At 37.3% G+C, this 20,678-nt stretch overlaps 1 protein-coding gene across 1 annotated transcript in view; it reads right to left on the bottom strand.

Moving 5' to 3' along the window:
• adgrb3 (adhesion G protein-coupled receptor B3) overlaps window positions 1-20,678 on the bottom strand; it is a 112,069-nt gene that overhangs the window by 52,441 nt on the left and 38,950 nt on the right. The window contains exons 3-8 of the mRNA XM_030748114.1: window positions 12,335-12,445; window positions 9,593-9,754; window positions 4,335-4,499; window positions 3,434-3,598; window positions 1,482-1,646; window positions 794-895 (exon numbers count right to left, since the gene is read on the bottom strand). Coding sequence (XP_030603974.1) covers window positions 794-895; window positions 1,482-1,646; window positions 3,434-3,598; window positions 4,335-4,499; window positions 9,593-9,754; window positions 12,335-12,445 — 870 coding nt within the window. The remainder of the gene's footprint in view (window positions 1-793; window positions 896-1,481; window positions 1,647-3,433; window positions 3,599-4,334; window positions 4,500-9,592; window positions 9,755-12,334; window positions 12,446-20,678) is intronic.

Raw genomic sequence — 20,678 nt, 5'->3', positions numbered from 1 at the left:
TCTTACATTTCCAGACAGTGTGGGTGCTGACCCACTAACGGGAAAAGTTTGAGTGCAAAAAAAAAAAAAAAAAGAAAAATCAAGGGTAGGGTCTCTGTAGACAAACTCTGTTTATTTGCCAGTATGTGGTTACATTTTCATAATTATTTTTTCATTAGTTCTCTTGCTTGGATTCGCACCAGCTCTTGTCTGCAAGTCAAATCAATGCACATTGCTTCAGGCAACCTGAGTCTGCCATGCATTTGACATCCTGACCAACCAAAGTGGGTGGCAATATCATTGGAAAATGAATGCCATTCAGTTCTGTAAATTCAACAATATTTTCTTTGTGAAATCAAAACGGAGCTCTAGCATTACAGAGAAAATCTTGTTTACTCGTGGTGAAACTCCTGCCAACAATGAAATGCTCAGTGTCAAACTGAAAGAAGACCTGAGGCAACTTGGCTTTTACTTTCCCCTTTTCACCATTTGCAGCATCCCTCCATTTTCTTAACCACTTATCCAGGGGAGCCTTACTCAGCTAACTTTGAGGGAGAAACAGGATATACCTTGGACAGACCAACACACAAAGTCAGACAACTACACACTCCCCTATTTGCACCTATGCCCAATTTAGAATGACCAGTTCACCCAACATGCATGTCTTTGAACTGTGGAGAGGGAGAACATGCAAGCTCCACAAGAGGTTCAAACCAGCAATATTGTTGCTATAAAGAAACACTGCAATCGCACCTAGTTTTAAAAAAAATCATTAGAAATGTACACAAATATTTTATACAGCTTCTGTCCTTACCTGTGGCATTAGGGGGGCATCTATTGAAGGCCAGCTCTCCCGAAGGGGTCCGTCTCCACACCATTGACACTGCATAGTCCTCAGGACAAATTTCATATGGTGCTGGAGTGCAAAGTGATACAAATATTACTACATCAATGCTAAAAGCTTTTTAGTGTTTCCAATATGATGCAACGATTTCTTCATGCTGCATATTAGGAGGTATGGAAATGCATGAGATCAAAGCTGTACAGTTTCAGAGAATATGAGGATGCATTTAAGGATTATAATAAAACGTACCCTCTCCACAAGCCACAGTCGTTGTGAGGGAAGGTGCTTTTTAATTATAATAATAATTAAAAAAAAAGATTTTAATGTTTTTGTGGAAAACGGCTTCCTTTACTTCAGAGAATAGAAGTATTACGTGACTTTATGTTTAAGACTCCACTTCAAAGGAGATTATTTTGAAAACCGTACTTTAAGCTTTGATGATACTTCAATTTCTCACTATGTCCGTCACCACTATTTCAATTTCTTAATTTATTTCAGTCATCCACCTCGGCTAATCTGCACCCCCTCTTCAGATTCAGTTTTAACTTATCTCTTATAACAAGACATGTCAGTCAGTGCACAGAGATAATTATCTCCTCACTTTCATTCAGCTTCTCTGTGGCCACTCAGACTTTAGTCTTATTATCCTCTGACTCACCTGGACAGCGTTGGTCACTGCACTTTCTGACTTCTTCTCCGCTTCCATCACACTGTTGCCCGGTCACCGCTGCCCCCTGACATACCCGAGCACGCCTCTGCCATCCACCATCGCAGGACTTAGAGCAGCCACTCCACGGACCCCAAGGATTCCACTGGCCATTAGCTAAAACAGAATCATTCTCAGTTAGAAACAGAGACTATTACATTCATAACAACTGCCAAAAGACCTCAAGCACAAGATCAACTCAAATAATACAGCAATATAAATGTCTTTATTTAGTGTGTGATGTCTCAGCTGTCATTTTTTTATTATATTTATATCTTTTGCTACCCATGCTTTTAGTTTGACGATGGAATTTTGTTGGCAATATTCCACAAATGAAGTATATTACCTGTAATATTCAGGGGTGTGTGTATTTTATGGCTAAAGAAAATGAGAGTGCTGATTATTCACATCACTTTGGCAATATATTAAAAAAACACACACACACATTTATGCTGAAGTTCCCAAAAACAGAAGTATGGTTTATGCCCTTGTAATGAACACTCTTAAACTGTGCATTAGACAAAAAAAAAAAACAGATGCTCCCCTTCAGCGATGTAGTAAATCACATGCCCTTGTCTGAACGGAAAGGTACAACACCGTGTGAGCAGGAAACACACTCCACTCATTCTAACCTCCACTTACCCCTTCTTCACTTATGTGGGCATTTTTCATGTCCTACAACTAACCTCTGTCAGGATTGCTTCCGGAAGACAGAAAACCAGAAAACCCATGGTGACCTGTTGGCTAAAACTATCTGCAAGACATTGATCAAATCCCAGTAGATACCGATTTCTTTGCCCGCTCAAGAGCAGCTGATTCTTCAAACAGATGCATGCTCATGTGTTTCAAAGAGCTCATTGTTCCAGCAGTCCTAAAGAAATTGTTTTCATTTGAAAACACATTGCATTGATTTAAAAACCTGCACAGACATTTATTGTGGTTATTAGGCATTTTTTATACTTTAATCTTTTCAGTTAAATAAAAAAAAAAAAAAATGCCACTTTTCCTAGGAGATTAGCCAAATATGTATTTGGCTATTTTCAAAAAAAAAAAAAAAAAATCATGCTGCTTTTGCCTTAAAGTCTTTGGAAAGGCAATGCCTCTGGCACTAATGGACATTGTGCTGACTTGTTAAATAGTGGCTGTGTTTCTAACTAATGATTGATCTCTCACCTTGGAACCAAGTAAGACTTGCTAAATAGATAGGCCTCATTAAATGAATATAAATGAATGAACTGCATAATACATTCTCTCACTGTAACGGCAAACAACAGCATCACCTTCTTCATTATCATAAGCGCAAATTAAAAATACGCATTCACAAGCATTTACGAATCTTTTAGGGGCTATAAGGTTGGCTGATTAGTTACACAACATTTGCAGTGACTTTGAAAAATAGAGAGGAACTCATGCTCCACACACACATATCAGTGAGCTGTTTTTCGCTGCTGCATTGAAAATTGCATCAAGAGATTATGAGAGTGCTCAGACCCTTCACATGATCAGACAATTCAAAGCCTGATTGAGACCTCTAAGCAGACATCTTTGAGCCTCTAATACATCTATGATGTTGACAGACAGTTTGGGCTGCTAACCCTGCATTGTGTGAAAGGCATGCAGTATATCTAACTGGATTTTTCAAATCCAATTGATAAAGCATGGTCTTTAACATTATTCTTGATTCTTTCAACATCGATTTGATTCTTGCTACAGGGCTCCTCGGTATGCACCAGCAAGAGTAAGATAGCTCAGTTAAAGTGCTACAGTGATTGTAATGATTGTAATAATGATGATGACAATATGGTTCAGGCTTGTTTTTTGTCTCTCTCTTCCCTGTTTAGAATCGTGATTTCAAATTTAGACATCAAAGCGGATATAGAATTAAGAGGCTCAGGATTTTTTACCTGTGCAGTCAGGATTATGGCACTCTCTGCTTTCTGCCCAGTGACCGCGACACTCAGATCCCCCATGGGCGGCTGCTGAGCACTGCCTGGTCCTCTGCTGTGTGCCATTGGCACAGGTCACCGAGCAATCGCTCCAAGAGCTCCACTCCTGCCACTGTCCGTCCACTGAGGCACCAACCACAACCCAACAAGCATGTCCCAAGTGAAGGGAAAAGGAGGGCAGACAGAAATGGGAGGAAATATTCAGATCACTATTCTCTCTCATACTGAAAGCCAATAAAACAGATATTATGTGAAATGCAAAAATTTACAGGGCAACCTGTCAAATTTGGAGAATCAGACTTGCAGCTTGGGTGTCTGCTTTTTTTCTTTTTTTTTTTTTTGAATTAGAATTTCCCAATAAAGCCAGAGACAAAAGAGCATAAGACATAAAAAAAAAAAAAAACCAAAAAAACAGATTTTGATAGAGTAGCTTTATATTAAGATTCATATTATTAAGAAGTCCAAAACACATACTGCTGCTGCTCCCTGTCAGGGCTGACGGAAAGCATCTGAAATTGAGTGGTTTTCACTGAGTCTGTTAGGACAGCAAAGCTAACATTTACTGTGTGGAGAAACTCATCATCACTAATCTGCTTACCGCTCACAGGCAATTGCGGGTAAGTGATTTTGACGTCAGTATTACAATATTCCTTCTTGACAGGGTTACCTAAACTACATAATTGTGTAAGCTGAAAGTCTGCATCCATTCCTTTTTTACTTACCTTTAAGGTATTGCATTGATTAATATATGTAAGGTGTAATGCATTTTACAGAACTGACCTTTTAAATCAGTCCATGCTTTACTTCTAACTGTTACTATAATTACTTCTAACAGATTAAGAGAGCAGACAGATGATACCTGGGCAAAGGGCTATGTTGCAAAGTTTAGTCTGGGTCTCAGGTCCATCACAAGCCCTGCCTCCATGCTGGGGAGGAGAACACATCCTAGTCCTAGTGCGGTGACCTCTGCCACATGTGAATGAGCACAGGCTCCACGGTGACCACTCCTCCCATACACCGTGTACTGCGGGCACAGAAAAGGCGTCAGGCCTAATCAATGTCTCTGTCTCTGATACAGCATAAACAAACCGCTCACCAAACTGCACTCAGCCATAAATGAAACAAAATCAATCAAAATAATTAGCAGCAGAGTAAAGTAAGTAAAACACAGAGCACACAGACATAGTGGGGGCTTCACTATCTTAGCCGTAAGCTGCAGTCTCCTCCAAACATTTATCACAAGATCAGCAAATGCTGCTCCTCTAACAATGCTTCATACAGTAGCACAGATAGAACACAATAAAAATGTCAATCTCTGACCAGGGAGTTTCAACAGAACTGCAACAATAAGAGTCCAGACTTTCTAAACCAAGGTAACCATCAGGAACAGCAGGTCTACACAATGCCACAGTCTGTTGAATCTTCTTGGTTGACTGAGGATCTAATAGCAGGGGACCTTCGAGTTAATGTGGGCTGACAGTGGTTCTGGAAAATTGTCATCACACTAACATATGAATCATGAATATACACAAAACAGACAATCCATAGCCTTGTTCCAGTCCTCTGAATAAGTGTGCAATATTTAGACTACATAGCAGGCAAGATGGATAAATGCAAAAGAAAAGGTATTTGACATCACAACATGTTTTATGTTGCAGAGGGCAGCTTTTCTCCTTGGATTTTAAATCTGTGGCATGTTATTGTTCATTAAAGCCAACATCAGTGAGATGATCTATTAGTCAACTTCAAGCATGATCTGTTTTATATATATATATATATATATATATATATATATATATGTCAGGAAAAAAGAAAAAAAAAAAGAAAAAAGAAATATATATATATATTTTTTTTTCCTGATAAAAGTGCAACTTTTAATCTATCTTTTTTCAATTAATTTTAAACAATAGCTGGCAAAAGGCAGCATTCCTCTGGCATCTTGGTTTGTGTGTAAGCTTAACTGGGTTCTAGTTGACAGATGGTGAGTCTTCATAGAACTGCAGAGAATATTTGCTATTGGCTCATAGTTTTACTTTGGAGAGGGAAATGTGGAAATCTGAGAGGCAGACAGAAGTAAGACACCTCCTGTCTTGTCTTGGCAGTACTCCTAAATGTACACAGAGATATGGAGTGATGAACACGCTGTTTTCAAAATGTAAAAGTTTAACCCCTGATATTAGTTTCTGATGCAACTGTTGGCTGCTTGATTCCAGCATTTACTGATAGAGTTAAGGCACAAAATTAACTTTAAGTTGCCTGTATAAAACCCAAGAACTTCTGAAACTGTGTTTGGTACCAAATTTTTTCTGATTATGCTGCATGAGAAAAATGGAAAGTGGTCATTTTCAAGAGTAAATCATAGCATTAGACATATGTCAAAGAGATATACTAATTATAAAACATATGGGTTTCCTAATGAGCTCTGATGGCTATTCCAATATTTTAAATAAACAAATGATGATAAGCAGAGAGCTGTAATAGGTTGATGTTGGTGTGGGCATGTTCAAAATTTTCATCCTCATGTACAGTATTGCACTGGCAAATAAATGTGCACAATTAATGGAAGTTTGTTGTAAACATAACATATCATAACATATATTTTTCTCTGTATTACTGTAGGGTCTTTACCCGCAATACAAAGCGCCTTGAGGTGACTGTTTGTTGTGATTTGGCACTATATAAATACAATTGAATTGAAATTGAATTGAATATCTGGTGGTCTTATCATCTTTAGACTACAAACAGGACTTAAGACCTTAGACCTCAAGACCTTGTATGTCTGACTACTGTACTGTGGCTACTGGGGCTTGATAAATCCTCTTCAGAAAGGTCGCTATCTACAGCTTGTGCAGAAGCTTAAAGTCCCCGCAGTACAAAATTTTAGATCTCAGGATCAGTTGTAGAGTAGTTGGATCTTGGGATCAAGCCTGTGGTCCACCATGAGGCAAGCTACCGTCTGTCCCAGCCCGTCCCTCTAGGCGCCACTTTGATGCTCCTAGCTAAGTGGCCCATGGTGACTGAAGCCTTTACTTTGAAATATTTGAGTTCAAAAGCTTGCAGTCACAACAGCTAGCAATGATGGAATAGGATTCTGCCTCTTTGTGTGCTTTTTCTCTGAACTGCAGCTATGATTTACAGGGATGTCCATTGGTCTGCTAGAGGTGAAATTCTTGGGCCAGTACAAGATGATGGCCAAAGCAATTGCCCTTGCCAAGAATGTTTTCATTAATTTGAGGTAAACTGGGATTTGCATGCCCTTCTCATAGCTTTCCAGTGGGGTTTAACCCTTTTAACTTTTTTAGCTAGCTTCCTTTACGCAACTGTAGTCACTATACAGTATTTATTATTTTGTTTTAGAGTGCCTTCTCTTTTGATGGAGTGGTTTGAAGTAGCTTCAAACAGCACAATCAATGCTTTTGTAGTGGGGCAGATTTGCATCTGTCACACAATAATTCCATTATGTTCAGAGAGTTGTTTTTTTTCCATAGAAAAAGACCTATCTATCAAACAAAATATCTTAACTGTGTTAAAAATATACAGCAAGAATCACAAACCAAATGTTACATAATGTCATAGATGTAAAATCTTGACTGTAATTTGCATTGATTTAAAAGTGTAGGTTTTTGACCTGGTTGTGAGCTTATTTTCATAACTGACTTACACTCTTTATTTATTTATTTTTGTTGTTTTTCTCTGTCCCAGTTCTGCTTATTCTAATTTCATGGTATTTTCCCCTCAGTGCTCATGCTAAGCATAGGCTATTACATCCTTCATACTAAAATACAGTTTGGCTAATTAGTAGAAGGTAGTCAGCTCCAGCTATGGAGTGTACAGTATATAAACTGACATTTTCTTCAGAAAATTAGGTTGTGGTTAAATTATTAACTCCTCCTTAGAACGTTGTTCTTCTTAACAAAAGACAAACAAACTAAACCTCTGACCTCAGGTGGTGCATTACTTCACTGCAGTGCAGAAGCACAGTTTATTCTGAAATAAATTTCCTGCTTCCTCTTCATGTTCAAAGGAATGGCATCAAAAAGCATTCCTGTGCATGTGCACTGCAAAGCTCACCAGCTCACTGAAATTAAGGAACAGAAACCCTCAAGGAGTGTAATGTCAAAGGTATGCCTCTGTTACACCTCACCAAACCTCACACTGTGAAATGTCTGATGGTGATATGAGAAATTAATATTAGTCTAGCACAAGCACAGGCTGCCAACTTTATTTTTTTTTTAGACAGGATGGAGTTAAAGTATAGAATATGTTCTTTCTTTCTGAATTAACTTCATATGCAAGGAAAGCTAAAATAAATGTTAAACAGCTTTATTATATGCTACAGTTTAAGAATCTAACAATAACCTTACATATATTGGTGCTTCAGAAAGCACTGTACAGAAGAATTGTCAATCAGACTTCCTGTAGACTGTGCTGCTAAGAATAAAATTAATAAAATTCAGCAGAAAAACGCCATGGGTTCTGTTGGTTGGCTTGAAAAAGCACTACCATTTTACAACTCAAGGGTTATTTTACAAAGCAGACTGCTGGGGTATTTTGGCAGATCCATCATGTTGTGTATGGCATCACAACTTTTGGAAGCTCAGGATTTCTAACAGCACGCTTGATCTCAAGATGCAGAACCCAGAACGCTGTTCACAGATGATGTTGCTGTTTTCATTGATGGAAGCTATAAGGTAAGGTTTCTTTTGACTGGAACTGATGTGTCTTTAGGCATAATGTGATTTGGAAGTGGTGTTCTGAGCTTGGCATAGCACAGACGGTGTGGAAAGCTAATCGATATGTCTGCCTTACAGAATATTAGATGTATGCTCTGTGTTTCACAAGGCGCCATGCCAGGCTGGATTTCTTTGTACCAGTTTGCTATGTTAACTAAGTAAAGTTAGTGCTATGTCAGTTTTTTAAGGGTGACCTGGTAAAACAACTTCTTTGGTCCTGTGGTAGATTTCAAATATAAGTAATAGAAAAGCTTCTTTCAAATAATACAGACAAAGCAATTTAACAACACAGCAGGAGTGCATTGATATGTTCTAAACTAAAAAAAAGAAATTAAACAAGTGAGCAAATTAGAAATGAAAAATATCTCGCTGCTCTTTTAAAAATTAAAAGTTCTAATTGCTTTAGTTTCCCCTCAGTGTCAAGGCACAGTTATGTGGTGATTTTCTCTACTGTTACTTGAAAGAAGGTTTTGGATCCACATGATAATGCAGCAGGGATTGTGCAGCCTGAGCTAAATAATAATGGCCATAGAGGAGTCACATCAGGGCTGAAATGATGCTCTTTTACAATGATGACTCATTGTCTTTCTATCTCTCGGTGTTGACGCTCAAAAAAAGAATGACCCCTTTGAAAACTACCAACTTCCCACTTACAAAGGGCCCTATCTAAAATAGGGCATAATACATCACAGATCAGAATGTCAGAGGATGCAGCTTGCAGTGTTTTTTGATCAGCCATGATTATTTAGGAGTTTGTGATGTGATCTCGGAAGCACTGCACTTATGATCACCAGTAAATATATTTGACTAAACTCAAGCACTAAATCAACATATTTATGCGAGTAGAAAAAAAAAATCCAAAAATTGATAATGGTTACTTGAGACACTTTTCTTCCAGATTCAGTCTGACAAACATTTGCATGCTGCAGTCACCAGCCAGCAAAGCATCTGATGCTGATACCTGACTGCCAGTGACTCATCTGCCATGCCATCATGGGTTGAGGAAGAAATGCCTTACAGGGTGTTTGAAGAAAGCTATTTTAAAATGCACAGTTGACCTTCAAGAAAATGAAGCTGACGATATATCAGTATCTACTGCTCCCCAGGCTCCGTACAGATCCACATGTCATTAAACCATTTCAATGCTGATGAATTGATTCACAGTTATATGAAATGGAAAACATAAAAGTGATCATGAAAAAAAAAACAAAACATTTACAAAATAACATCAAAGAAACAAAGCATTAGATTCATCATATTATTACTGCATACATTCTTAAATAGACACATTCAGAAATTTGTTAAAACAGAACAACACATTTCCTCCCAGATCAACAACAAAGGTGCAAAACATTAATATTCAAGAATCTGCGGCTAACACTACCTGGACAAGGGGCAGTGTTATTGCAAACCCTTGATTCTCTTAAAGGGCCGCTGCAGTGTGTTCCGTATGGTGAGACACATGTTCTTGTTCGCACCTGCGACCCTTGACCGCATGTTACAGAGCATGAGCTCCACTGGGACCACTCCTCTGCACCTGATTCACCTGTGTGGGAGAAGGGTGACACTAGTTAAATGCAGTAATATGGTCCTGGGGCTTATACCGCTTATACGGGGCAAAGTGGGGCAATGTGGGCAGGGTTGTGTAAAATGGGGAGGGGCCAACATGAGTAACGTCAGGATAGGGTGGGGGTCCTAAAGAAGAAATCTAGCACACAGTCTAGTCTACCTTTATGTGATCTTTGATGAATACTGAATTGGCAGCTTAATACTTTTGACTAGCGGTTCCATTTGTAAGCAGCAGAAAAGTGTTTCTGTGGCTGCAGTCACTGGGAGTAGTAGCATTAACAAATGCCTCTCTAGAGTTGGAGTAATTTGTATATTAATGCGCCTTTTTACACCAAATTCACGCAAAGATCACAACAAAGGCACAGCCATGATGATTAAAAAATGAACAGTAGACACTAGGGTTACATCTATCGCTTTCACTTCATTTGAAAAAAAAGAAAAGATCATGCATTTCAATGGAACTCAATAGTATGCTTAAAAAAGTGAGAAAATCACTGTAAGCAAAAAAAAAATTAATAAATAAAATAATGGTGGCATGCAAAAAAGACAACATCTGAGAAAATAAAAATGGAATTTAATGGGTGTTAGTTCGGAAAGGGGTCTTAGATGTAGATTTCCTTGCACTGCAGCAAACCATCTAGTTTCCTTGACAACATTGGAGCAATTTCTGTATTTTAGACAATGGCTTCAATTTTTTTTTTTTTTTCTAATCTAGCTCAACTTGTTAACTCCCAGGGATGGGGGGAAATGAGAAAGTTAGCTGATTTTATTCAGCACATCACAGCCATTTTCATGATGGGCTCAAAGCAGAAGGTTTTCAGTACACTTAAATTTGAATTGTGGATGCCTCATTAGGACATGTAATCTGTGGTATTTAAGCCAGACAGTAAGAGAATGGATTCTGTTTTCATGGTCTACGCCTTTAAAATCTGTAGGGGGAATTTGCAGTTGCTTAACTCTGCATACAGACTTAGCATCATTAAATAATGATCTATAGCAGTATGTATAGCAGATTAGTGAGGTAAAAGACCATAGCTGTTACATTCACTTGGACATGTCTTGAGTTAATTTAAAGGATTAAAAGGAAAAAAAAAACACATTGAGCCTTTCAATCTTAATGGTACAAAAGGTACCAAAAAAGCCATGAAATGCTAAATAAAGTTGCATAGTATCATGAAGCAGTGGGGTGATTTCCAAAGCCACGATAGCCAGAATGAAAAAAAAAGAAAAAAAAAAAAAGAATAAATAATCTGGTGACAAGTGAGTGGACAATAAAATTCCCACCTGAGTGTAGTCACTGAATAATTGTTCTCTGATTATGTTAAAATCCAGGTGAAGTATTCATTTTCTTTGAGGCTTTATGCATTAGAGGGATAATTCAATGCAAAGCGAAATATTTTCAATTTCAGCTCTGAATACATTTATGTCATTGTAAGTCATCAAATCATATCAGAATTTAAAGTAGTTTCACAGCATGTTGTAACAAGGACACATAGATTCAGCCAAATAGGGGTCTTAACCCTGCCCTTAATTTTGCAGATCATAAAATAGACTGAAAGGTGGATCAATTTGTTAAATGAGGCAGTACAGGGAGAGTAAATTGTGTGAGAATGAGAAACAGAAAAGCACAGCGGATGCAACTCGACAGGGAAACAACGTACCTACAGCGTGGGGGAAATGAAGAGATGTTAATGAGTATATGTTAGTAGTGGTGTGTATGCATGTACAGTGTGTCATAAATTAAAATGATAATGAAAGGAAAAGAGTTTTTAAACAATGACAGCAATTTAAATGAAACAACACATGAAAAAAAGAAAACATTTCCCAAAAAATAACGAAAAATTTAAAAAAATTAATAGTAGCTACAGCTAAACCCACCCGCTGCAAAAAAGTAATCTAGATATATTAAAGGAAAGAAACTAAAAAAACTGTCATTAAAAAAACTAAACAATGAAAGCAAAATAAAGATTTTGCTTGGATTTGTACCTAACTTCTTTTTACTACTTTCTGATTTTAGTAAAAGGTCTAAAATGGTAGATTGTAAAAACCATAATGAATTTAGGTGATTTAAGTTTTTAATTTGCTACACTTGATCAAACCACACAGGTTCATTTTATCTCTAAGGGCAACATCTATCAGTTCAACTTTTGCCAAGTATGTATTTCATATTTGGCTGAAGGGGTGGGTTTTTCATCGAATGACATTTAATTTATCACGCCTTGGAGGAAATAATTAACTACATCTGGGCCTTAGTTTTAAACTGCTGTTTAATTAATGTTCCATGAATATACTGTATGAGTAATCCACTTGCCAACTCACTATGTGACAATAAAACAAACAGACCCACAAAACCCAATTATGCCCTATATTCAAAGTAAATACTCATAGAGAAATGGGAAAATTTCCTCCTTGTTCATATGTAGCAATAGAGAATGAGTAGGAAAAATAATAATGCAAAACATTTCCACTTAAAAAGGTGCAGTACAAGAGAGAGCATGCATGATGAAATTAAGTTTAGTTAACAAAATAAAGTAAAGAAAGATAACTATTGTATTACCAGTTTGTGCCATAAATTTAGCAGATTCAGCTTGCTCCTGCAGGGCCTTTGTGTCATGAACTGATCTTGGCCGCTGACTTTTTACTGTATGCTCTCCGATCATTCCATATTCTATGGGACAGAATAGAGGTTCATATGAAAGCTAGGCTTAAACATGATGTTCTGAGAACAAAAGCTTATTACATACTGTTTTCAGGATGTTTGAAGCAACTGCAGTACATGGCTAGAAACAAAGACCACACAAGGTTGTATTTAATTTGTCCTTTTCTCTACGGCATAGAACAATGCAACAAATTTATAAGGGTGAGTTGGAAGTATTAATTGAGCTTGAAAGCACAGCGTAGACACATAGCAAACATGCAGATAAACTCACATTGTTTTCTTGTTGTTGTTTTTTTTAAAGAGCCTAACACTTCATTAGACCAGCTCCCTCCCTCCCACCCTCCTGCACACCCAAAAAAGAAAACAAAAATAAATGAAAGTAAAAATGTGTAAGCCATCAGAAAGCCACAGAGGAGGGGGGTCATGGACATAACATGCTATTGATCCACGATTTTCTCAACACTTTGTCATCGTTGTGTGATTTCTTTTTGGTTGGGCAAATCCAGGGTATTGTGAGGCTTAGACAAATGTATTCTGAGCTGTATTCATTACAGTGCATGCCCTCTTTGGTTCCCATAATGGAACAAAGAGGCAACGAGTACAGTCTTTTCAAGCGACACTGAGAAAAGTGATGCTAGAAATATTGCAATTAGAAAAGAATTTGCATCAGCTGTCTTAAGTAAATCTATCACACTGTAAATAGCTCATGCAAATTGTTTTTGAACTCTTGTTTTTAATTAAAATCTAGCATTACTTATGGCAGTGTGAGCCTAATGAGGTGATTTTATCATTCACAAATAGGCAGTGCAGGTGATGCATTAACAAGAGATTTACACATAACTTATGTTAGTACATTAGACAATACAATGCATCAGCCATTGATAGGAGTGTTTAAATGATCTCTTCTACTATAGTTTGTAGCCTCAGTTTCCTAAATCCCAACAGCAAGCCGAAAGCCTCGAAAGACTGACCTCCCTCAAAGTGAGGCATAGAGGGAGAAATCTGTCATCTCATCTGATCTGATCATGTTACACAGAAAGTTAGAAATGTTATGACTAATTATACGGTAAATCACTTGACTACAGAAAAGACAGTTGTCTAATCCACACATCAGACTGTTGGCATTAACCAAATCACATCAACAAACATGTTCCATGATTGGATTAAGAAAAATAAATAAAGAAATCAGAGCAGCTAGATTCAAACAACATCACTACCCAGTATAGCATCAAGGAAACTGTGTTTGTGCTCGCATAAAAAATTTGAATATTAAGAGGGTACAATGAAAGGAGGGAAAGCCGCCAGGTAGAAACAAACATCGCAGCCTTTTGATGCTGATTGGGATCTTCAGGACCGTGACTGCACAAAGTAACGCGCTTTAGAAGCGTGTTCAAAGGTCTTTCAGTCTGATTTGATCATGTCCACATCTGTTTTGCTGAAATTAGGTAGAAAGCACAGTGTGAACTCTTTGTCGTACAAAGAATGAGCAGGTACACCGATGATTGGACAAACAGCAGGCAATTCATCTAACGTTCAGTCATGTAAGGCTAAGCGCTGCAGATACTTTGACATGTTATTGCTTTACAGTGTTTCATGCTCTACCCTGTGGTGTCTTAAATCATAAACTAATTCCTCATTTGGCACAATAAAGGGGCTGTCTGATTTAGTCAGCCTGAATGCCTGCTACTTTGTAGGAAATTTTAAAAATAAGAGTGCACACTGCTTTTTAATTAATTTATACAAATGAAACAAAACACTAAAGGCTATAAGACAGCATACAGTAGCACTCTCATGCCACTTGGCTCAGTGGGACTGGGTGGTGGGTGCCCCTAAAATGACATGTCTTTTTTTTTAATGCATATCCTTTTTAGTGGCATTCATTGCAAACAATGGAATTTAAAAAAAGGTGCAAAGCATAATGACCTTGGTGTTCTATGATCCTGGTTAGTTCATGTATCAAAAAGGACTTATGGTCCCAGGGGTTGTTCTATATCCCTTTTCAGATACCAATCAACATTACTGGCTTCGGGAATCATCGATGACTATCATACTTTTTCATGAGTTGATTATTTGCCTTTGCAAAAACATTGATCAACTCATATAACTGATATTAGCCTTGCAGCCAGTCGCACCTAATCAGCAGTTCATGATCAACAGTACAACAAAGGCACTGCAGCATGTCATTAAGAGTGGTGTCAGTAAGATATTTGGATGGCAATTACTGCAGTGCACGCACACACACACACACACACACACACACATTTTTAACACATTTTTAAATGGAAGTGTTTCTTCATCATCACAGACTCATCATTTGTGACTGATATTTGAGTAATTATATCTAAATCAGTCTGGACAGGCAGCTATTAAAAAGGCTCAACCTGTTGGTACACAAATTAGCACTGGCTGATTTAGCGCAGAAGACATCTCAGTTTTAAGTCCATGAGACTTGAGTCTCTTCTGATGCCACAAAGACAAGATGTTAATCCTAATGGTGTGTTTAGAGAGCCTGAGGTAAAATTTAAAGAAAAGGAAAAAGAATAAAAGCAATATGTCAAAACATAACACCAGAAAAGTACAGGAAAATAAGGTATAATTGAACTACCCAGGATTGTATTCAAGCCCGTAGCCATGCAACGATAAATATGAGAGACAACCCAGAATTTTTAATAACTGGAGGGATAGGCTGTTGTCATTTGTCAAAGACACCCAAAACAATGTGTCTTCACTGTATTACAAGGCAGAAAGCAGAGTTGATGTATTTAGCATGTCATTACTTGGAAACATTTCTTCAGTTTCAGACAGCATTATTTTGAAGTTTTGTCCAGCATTCAGAACTTTTAAAATGCATGCTTGAAGGAAAATTAAGTTTAAGATTTATGAGATGTCTGTCTCTCAGTCAGAGCTAAAGAGAATACTTATTGTTGATATCCATCTTGCTTCAACAACAAAGGAGAGACAATGCTATTTGGAGAAATCCATCACTGTTACCTTTCTTTGCTTCTTTTCCATGCAGTGACTCCTTCACTTTGTTTATCTTGCACATAACCTCGGTGTAATCCTTCACTGGCAAAGCATGCAATTTTTTGGGACAAAGAATTTAAGTTTTACATTGCTACAACTACTATGATGTCCATTAGCCTAATTTTAGAAGGAGAAAGACCGGGATCGCTTTCCAGAAATATGTAACATTTTTGTGGAAGTCCTTTGGCTTGAAAAGGAATCAATTTGCTTCGAAGTCCTTAGTTTATAAATCAGCCATGAACACATTTCCCTCTACAACAGGCAACACTTTTTAACACAAGGCCATGGCAAATATAACCCTTAACTGCTTTATTTTTTTTGCATGTTCTGGTTTATACTTAATGCATAAAGGTAGCGATAAATGAAGGAATGTTTGGCATGAAGAATTTACAGTAAGTTGTAATAAATAAATAAATAATAATAGATATTACTACGCTATCTATCTATCTATCTATCTATCTATCTATCTATCTATCTATCTATCTATCTATCTATCTATCTATCTATCTATCTATCAAATGCATAAACAAACTCGCACACAAGGACAGACAAATTATTGCATACACTCTTTTCCTGTCTCTCACATTTTACATTTTTAAACCTCCTAATTTGCTAACGGAAGAAGCAGAATTAGCATTGAGTAACACTTTGGTGCATCAAACCTGCAATTACTTCCAGCAAGTGCAAAAAACAAACAAACAACAACAAAAAAAGATCCTTAAAAAAGGTGCAGGCAAAGGTTGCATTCTACCACCATGCTGTGCCATCACTTTATAATGGCAGCCATTTTGCCTGCTTGCCAGAGATTATCAACAAATCAGGTGAGTAATAAAGAGGTGGAAAATCAGATTAGGCTTTTTTAAGCAAAAGTACCTTCCTCTCAACTTTAAGAAGCTGAAATGATTGAGTGGCTAGTCTCGTGAGTTATGCTGCTTTGTAAGTTGATCTTACTGTGAGATATGTCTCGCCACTCTGGAAGGAAAAGAAAAATGGGTCTTTTTTTCCCATTCAGCTTTGGAAGCTGATTTCCAGAGATGTATCTTTTAGAAAAGCCACTGCTGGATGTACAACCCACAACCATCCATGGCAACTGTGGAGCAGCCCAAACAATATATATATATATATATATATATATATATATATATATATATATATATATATATATATATATATATATATATATATATATATATATATATATATATATATATATATATATATATATATATATATATAGCATGGCTCAGAATTTAAGACAGTGTTGTTATTGCATGTACTATGGTCGTCACACAGGTCTTCTTCACAGCGTCAGAGATGTGCAAATATGAATTTTGCAGCACAGCATTTTTAAACTGAACCCAACTATTTATGTGACCCTGATTTTTTGGGCTTAAAGCTTAATTAGTGGGCACATACACAAAGATAGTCATGTTTGATTTAATTAATGCGTTACTACTAACTACATGAAAAACACATTGCAAACAGAGACTTAGCACACTATCAAAGCGAGTGTAAGTTCCCTGGGTCCATGACCTTTGTCAGCATTTGGCTTTGATTTGCTGCCTATGGTGAAATTTTAACACTGAAAGTGATCATGGCAGCCACAGAGAGTCCAGTGGTAGACGTTTCATTTCCAGGTTCATCTTCAGTGTGTGGACACATTCCATGTGTAATTTCATTGAAAGGTAGTAAAAGCCAGACCCATGTCCAATGACTGATGTGTCTAACCTTGCATGAAATGAGCCTTTACTCCGAAGTCCCCCTGAGTAGCTTCTGTCAGGGGTACCTCACTTACTGCCCTCCATGCATTCCTGCCTGACTGACTGTCACAAATGCAGCTTTTAATGAGAAGCACTTCATTACAACTGCACTTTGAAAAGTGTAATTTCTCAAAAATAGAGACAACGGTCCGCACAAATCAGGAAGAGGAATGCCTCCCTAGCCCAGGCTTGACTTTGATCCATTACTCAACAGTTATGCTGCTGAGGCTGACAAATGTTGGTCAAATGTAGTCATATTTCTGGGTTGTACATACATTTTTATATATTTGGGACTTCTGTTGAAGTCATGAATTACAGTGGAAATGTATTTAAAGATCCTAAACTGTGGAAAAAAATTATTCTTTTAAAAAAGGTAAGCACGAGCACATGCTAAAATAGCTGTATTGTAATTCATGTCTCAAGTCTTGTTTGTGCTAAAAAAAAAACCTTTCCTGTTTATTATTTTGTTATTAAAACCTAAACATCAATGCAGAAAAATGATCACAGGCTGTTTTGATGGATTATGGATTGTTCTCTACAACAAAGGAAACATAACTTTAATTAACAAGTATGCTGCAGTAAAGAAAGAAATAAAATTTCTAACAAACAACAAAAAAACATTACAAGAAAATCAGTCACAGTGTGTAACAGTACACAAGAAAAACATGATATAAAAACATCAAATACACATTTATTCAAAGTACAGATTCAGCTATTTTATTTATTTATTTTGCTTTTTTTTATTTATATATATTCAAACAGGACAGTACATTTTGTTCTCTCATAGTGGAAGTCTACTTTTCAGTGTAAAAAAAATAAACAAATGTGATGATAACTGATGATGACTCATAACAATGATTATGATGTAATGAAGATGCATCAAATTTTAGCTTATGAATAGACTCCCATGTCCAAACTGACTTATGCTGGGCTGTCCAGAAACAATCTTTAAAATGTCTTCTGTTGTCCTCCAGACATCTCCTTACCACTATTATAGAAACCCTTCACTATTGGTAGAACCATATGCTTGAGCCAATGTAAAAAAAAAACTCAATTAGTCCTTCATTAAGAAAATGAGGGGGTTGCACGGAATCAGATACAAATTACGAATTGTCCTTTGAGACACACAATTATCCATCATATTCCTTCTGCCATCTGTTTGCTTCCTGTTGACTCTCCTAATGACTTAGATTGAAGCCAAATTAGAATTCTGTGCAACTGCCACTGCACCTCATTGAAAAGTCATGTGAAGTCGCCTAAAAATGGAGCGAGTGTAGTGAGACAAGCACTCGGGATGCAGTCTGTTCTTAGTAGAAAGGATATATTTTGCATCACTGATGTGTAGGCAAATGAGTGGAGATTGCATTGATAATTTACAGCACAATGTTAAAGCACAAGGTTATTGAGCAGTACCTCACAAAGCAACCTAGATGGAGCTCTGACGTTATCAAAGCACTGCATCAAGAAGCCCTGTTGCTGGGTGCTGTGAGCAGATCATTCCTCCTCTTTTTCCATACACTTCAGGGAACAGGCTTCAGCATTCTGTTTCCATATTATTTTAACTGATCCAAAAATGTATGGCGTCAAAAGCCACACAGTTTGTATGCTGACTCTGCAGTCTAAATACCGAATTACATTAAAGAAATGAGACAAAAAGCATCATCTGCATTATTGTGGTTGTTAAGTGATGCTTGCAAATCTGCATAGTAGACTGCATGTTGTTTCTATTAAGAGGAGGAAAAAATAAAACCAAAAAATATATGTAGACTTTCATTTTAGAGTTATCTATTCCAGGCTTTTACATAGATGCACCCATGCTTGACAGTGTGAGTTACTGTATGTGTCGTGCTTTCAGTTCAGCTGCATGATGCTATCAGAAAATAGATCCGCCTATGGAGCATTTTAAAGTGAAAGCAATGCCAAGATTGCAGCTTATAACTTGCAAAATCACCAGCCTTTTCAAAAAGCGACACTGTTGAACTACCCATGACTGAAAAGTGGGGCTGCTGCAGGGACACAACTGAAAGGACTACTGTGCACTGACAGAAACAAGGATGGAGGCTGATTACTAATGAAACCATTTCAGAAAGGGAAGTCAGGTTATATGGATTGTATAGAAATACTAAAGTGGGACACCACTCTCAAGCATTTGATGAAATATTCTCTTGTTTTGGCTAGTCACCTCAAAACAAGACACATATTTATATATTTACTCTGGCAGCAGGATATGATCTTAATATAGTGTTGTAAATTTTGTAAAATTATTCACTGAGCTATGCTTTACTACAGTTCTCCACCTAAGGGACACTGAAAAACTATGGCAGCAACTCCTGGCATCAGTTTAAAAAACGCACAACCACAGTAGATGACCTGGCAGTCACACACACTGCCAAGCTCAACGCCACCATGCCAAGCTATGCATCTGTCAAGTGAGAAACATGACACATTTTTTAGCACCTTTGTGACTGCAGCCAATTTTCAAAGAGCCTACCTTGTCCTTTTCTGAGCCATTTTGCTTGGCATACCAAGTAGTGACCTTCGATTTAATAGAGTCATGGTTCGCCGTTCATGGAAATTCCTTACTAATAAACAGAAAATGATACACCTAAGAAATTAAATGAGCAAAACACAATATGAACTCTGTAACCATGGAAGCAAATGTGGTCGGAAGACCATATTTCGTAGCAAGATAAATCATTTCCAACAGGCCCTAATGAGACTTTCATAATTCATGCTGTCAGCTTTTCCACAGCACCAATCATGTCTGATCCTTTTGCAGTGGTAAAACCCACTGCTTCAGACTGCCACCCTGCATCTATCAGCACAGGGAACATTGTGTCATATGCAAGTTAGTCATGAGGAAGATGCCTGCAACATGCCCTGTCTTGGCTCATTGGCTAAGCTCATGTTAAACCAAATACGCTCTCCAAAATAATTACAAGGATGTAGAAGCGATGCGGAAATGTCCTCAGACAAGTCAGGGCACAACAACAGCACAGTTGGATTTTCATTTAATGGATTCTGATGCCAAGTCTGGAAACATGAGACCATCACAAGAAACCATGCACGCCTCTACCTGATTGTAGTAACTAGTTATATTTTATTATGAAGCAAATACAAAATTTAGGCTTAATTTGTTTAATAAGTATTTTATTATTTTTGGACTTTTTGTTTGTCCTCAGGGAGACCTAATAATGCAGCTCTTCAGATTCAGCTCTTCAAACATAACCAGATGACCAACAGCTCCAGCTTACATTCAGTTCTTGTGACACTCCTGTTATATTTTGTACCAAATACAACATTGCTTGTGTTTGGGTTAAGATAAAATGGGCAATTAATAAGGATTTATTCCACATAAATATATAATGCCCCTTAAACTACAAATAGCATACTCTTTGTTATATATTTTTTTATTACTAATAACCATGAATTAAACAAATCTCTCCTTTATTCTGAGA

This window comes from Archocentrus centrarchus, chromosome 15 (assembly GCF_007364275.1).
Source record: "Archocentrus centrarchus isolate MPI-CPG fArcCen1 chromosome 15, fArcCen1, whole genome shotgun sequence".
NCBI lineage: Eukaryota > Metazoa > Chordata > Actinopteri > Cichliformes > Cichlidae > Archocentrus > Archocentrus centrarchus.
The sequence above is the reverse complement of the archived record's forward strand: the minus strand, read 5'-3'. Positions and strand labels throughout refer to the sequence as shown.